Raw genomic sequence first — 3,226 nt, forward strand, 5'->3', positions numbered from 1 at the left:
TATCATTGTCGACGGACGCGTGCAAGGTCACATTAACACGCACCGGTATAGCGGCCGCATGTAAGCAACTCGTTCTGCTTGCATGTCTTTCAGGCATAATACACTCTAGTGTATAATACTCGAGTTTCCGCCGCAGCGGCAAAGATAAGGCTATATCGCGATGTATAACTTTGTGCATATGTCAAACATATTTTCAGGGGGCAATTTTAAAGAGACAATGATCAGCAAAAAACGTATTAAAACACCAGCGTGTAATGTTCTATGAAGCGTAGTCGCGCAATTGTATCGGCATTGATCCGTTGTGTATCGTATGTCGCATGTATCGTGAGAAATCAGCTCATATACGTCAACGGCGGGTTATTATTATTATTATTTTATTATTTGTTTTATTCACTCCTGACTAAATTAATGGGCCGTAAATAAATGATGGTTACGGGCTCTGATAAATAGGACGTTTTCTCACGCTCCGATGGCCTGGTTTTCAACCGCGTTTTGCCTCCCCCCCCTTTGGGCCGCGGGCCTCTTGCTCGTCTTTCGCAGCTCTGTCTCGTCTCTCTTACTTCTTTTCCCCTCTTCTTCCTCCTCTCTTCCGCCTCTCTGGATCTCGGCTAGCTCCGCGCTCTCTGCGTCGCTCTCGCTGCTCCGCCTCGCTCTTATTATATATATAGTATATATATATATATATATATATATAGAGTTTCGTCTGTTTTCAGAGGCCCAGTGTAAACGATTGACGGCGCGCGACCTGGCGACAGGAAGGGCTGGACACCCGCTTGGCGGTCAAGGAGCATTGGGGAGGTCAGCACAGGAGTGTCGTCGCAGCTTTGCTCCAAGCTGGAAGGCTTCAGGTAACTAACCCAGTAAGCTAAATAGGCTGTTCATTGTACACTCACAGCTTGTAGTTCTGCCTACAATTCATAAAATGTATTATATCAAGGCATAATATACACAGAATACACAATATATATATAAATGTATCTATATTATCTGATACTCATGCTACTTATTTATGGGTACGCTTATATCTGTAAATGTTTGCAAGTGTATGTGTGTGTTGTGTGTGCGTGTGGTGTGGTGTGTGTTGTGTGTGTGCTGGTGGTGTGTGTGTGTGTGGTGTGTGTGATGTGTGTGATGTGCGTGTGTGCGCGTATGTGCGTGGTGTGCTGTGGGGGGGGGGGGCGTGGCGTGCGCGCGTGGTGGCATCTATGCATATTTATGGCTTTTAGGCGAAGGCCTAACAGTGTGTGCAGAGATGCAGCTTTCTTACGCGCTCACGTGCATCCGCTGTGGCGGCGGCCTTTGATTTCTAAGCTCTATAGGTAGTTTGCAATTGTAATTCGGATAGCAAAAATACGATCGAAATGTGTTACTATGAAGGTCACGGCGATCTTTATTCCTGTAGTTTGTGCTGAGGTTTCCACTGGGTGGCTTACTGTAATTGGTATTCTGCTCTCTCATCGTCTCTGATCTTCTCGGTCTCGTCTCGTCCGTCGGTCGTCTCATCTCTCGGATCTCTCTCCTGCGTCATCTCTCTCTCTCCTCTCCTCTCTGCTCCTCCGTCTCAGTCTAAGTCTTTCTCGTCTCTCGTCTCTCGATCTCTCGTCTCTCTCTTTCGATACCGTCTCTTCTCTCTCTCTCGCCTCTGGCTCGCTCTCTCGCTCGGTCCCTCCCTTCTGCGCGCCTCCTCCGTCAGCTCCCTCCCTCCGCGTCCTCCTCCCTCCACCTTTATAATTCACGCACTCCTTATTTTAGTATTGGAACGACTCATGCCTGCGGGCTATGTACATAGCTACGGCTACCTGCACTTATATCATGTACGCTCATCTCCGCTGCTGTTGCTGCTGTTGCTGCTGCTGTTGATGGTGCTGATGATGATGGTGCTGCTGTTGCTGCTGCTGCTGATGATGATGATGATGATACTGCTGCTGCTGCTGATGATGATGATGCTGCTGCTGCTGCTGCTGCTGCTGCCGCTGCTACTACTACTACTACTACTACTACTATTACTATTACTACTACTACTACTACTGTCGTTGCTGCTGCCACTGCTGCTGCTGCTGCTGCTGATGATGATGATGATGATGATGATGATGATGGTGCTGCTGCTGCTGCTGCTGCTGTTGCTGCTGCCGCCGCTGCTGTTGCTCAATTCAAAGCTCGTTAACCCTTTGCTCGTTACACGTTGCTCATTAGCGATTCCGTTCGCTTCATCGCCGTACCGTTGCAGACGCCACGCGGAGTGACAGTTACGACTTATTAGATGTTATATCGCTGACAGCCGGCCGCCATCTTTTAGAAACATCAGCTTCAGCTTTCGCCTGCAGCTCTCACACAGACATCGCTATCTAGCTTCGGTTAGCTTTGTCTCTCGTAACTTTCGCAAAAATTACGAAACGTAGGACTGCGCGATAGAAATTTGGACTTCGCAGTCTGTTACAACTGTTAAAGCGATTGAAAATGAGAACGTGCAAATTTCGATCGGCTGTCTATTAAAACTTTGTAACGATACGAAGCAAAGACCGCGCAGGTTTCGATTAACTGTCACTTACGTGTCTAGAACGAGTAAATACAGGAGCGCATGATGTGAGAACGTCAGGCTAACATGGCAAACAATAACGTCAGAAACAAAGAAGACATCGATCACAGAACAACGTAAAGGTAGACGGACAGGTGCTGGGCAAATTTGCCGAAACCGCAAAAACACATTTTGCCCGTGCGTCAACGTTCCCCCGTCATCACTCTGTTGTGACGCAATTTCACCCATAGATACCTATACATTATAGGACACCTGTGATCTGATCATCTTCCTCCACCCCCAAAAGTATTTGTTTAGGCGATGGCCCTGTGAAAGTGCGTGTGCCCGTGTATGGGCTGTGATTATGGCCGCGTCATAATGTATACATTCTAATGACCTCTACAATGCCTACCTATGAGAGCGCACACGACCTCTGTGTGACCTTGGCGGGCGGACAGATTCAGGGCAGTCTGACCGTTCTTGTCGGCGACCTCAGGGTCAGCCTCGTGCGACAGCATCAGCTGCGTCACCTGGAGGTTACCTGCGACAACAACAAAAACAAGTGTAATGGCAAAGGTCGTATACAACAAGGTTCGTTTCATTCACAACATGAAGTTGAGTTCGTAATACGTAATTACCTCCGCCAGGGGCGTGGCGGAGGTTATGTTTTCACCGGCGTGCCATTGAGTGTTGGTTTGTGTGTGTGTGTGT

At 48.1% G+C, this 3,226-nt stretch overlaps 1 protein-coding gene across 1 annotated transcript in view; it reads right to left on the reverse strand.

The window, feature by feature from the left end:
* Positions 1–3,226, reverse strand: part of LOC106818148 (ankyrin repeat domain-containing protein 50-like) — a gene marked incomplete at its 3' end in the record, with an annotated part of 16,851 nt that overhangs the window by 6,159 nt on the left and 7,466 nt on the right. The window contains exons 4-5 of the mRNA XM_014822872.1: positions 2,928–3,056; positions 2,550–2,553 (exon numbers count right to left, since the gene is read on the reverse strand). Coding sequence (XP_014678358.1) covers positions 2,550–2,553; positions 2,928–3,056 — 133 coding nt within the window. The remainder of the gene's footprint in view (positions 1–2,549; positions 2,554–2,927; positions 3,057–3,226) is intronic.

Source organism: Priapulus caudatus, unplaced genomic scaffold (genome assembly GCF_000485595.1).
Source record: "Priapulus caudatus unplaced genomic scaffold, Priapulus_caudatus-5.0.1 Scaffold2054, whole genome shotgun sequence".
In the NCBI taxonomy this organism is placed as follows: domain Eukaryota; kingdom Metazoa; phylum Priapulida; class Priapulimorpha; order Priapulimorphida; family Priapulidae; genus Priapulus; species Priapulus caudatus.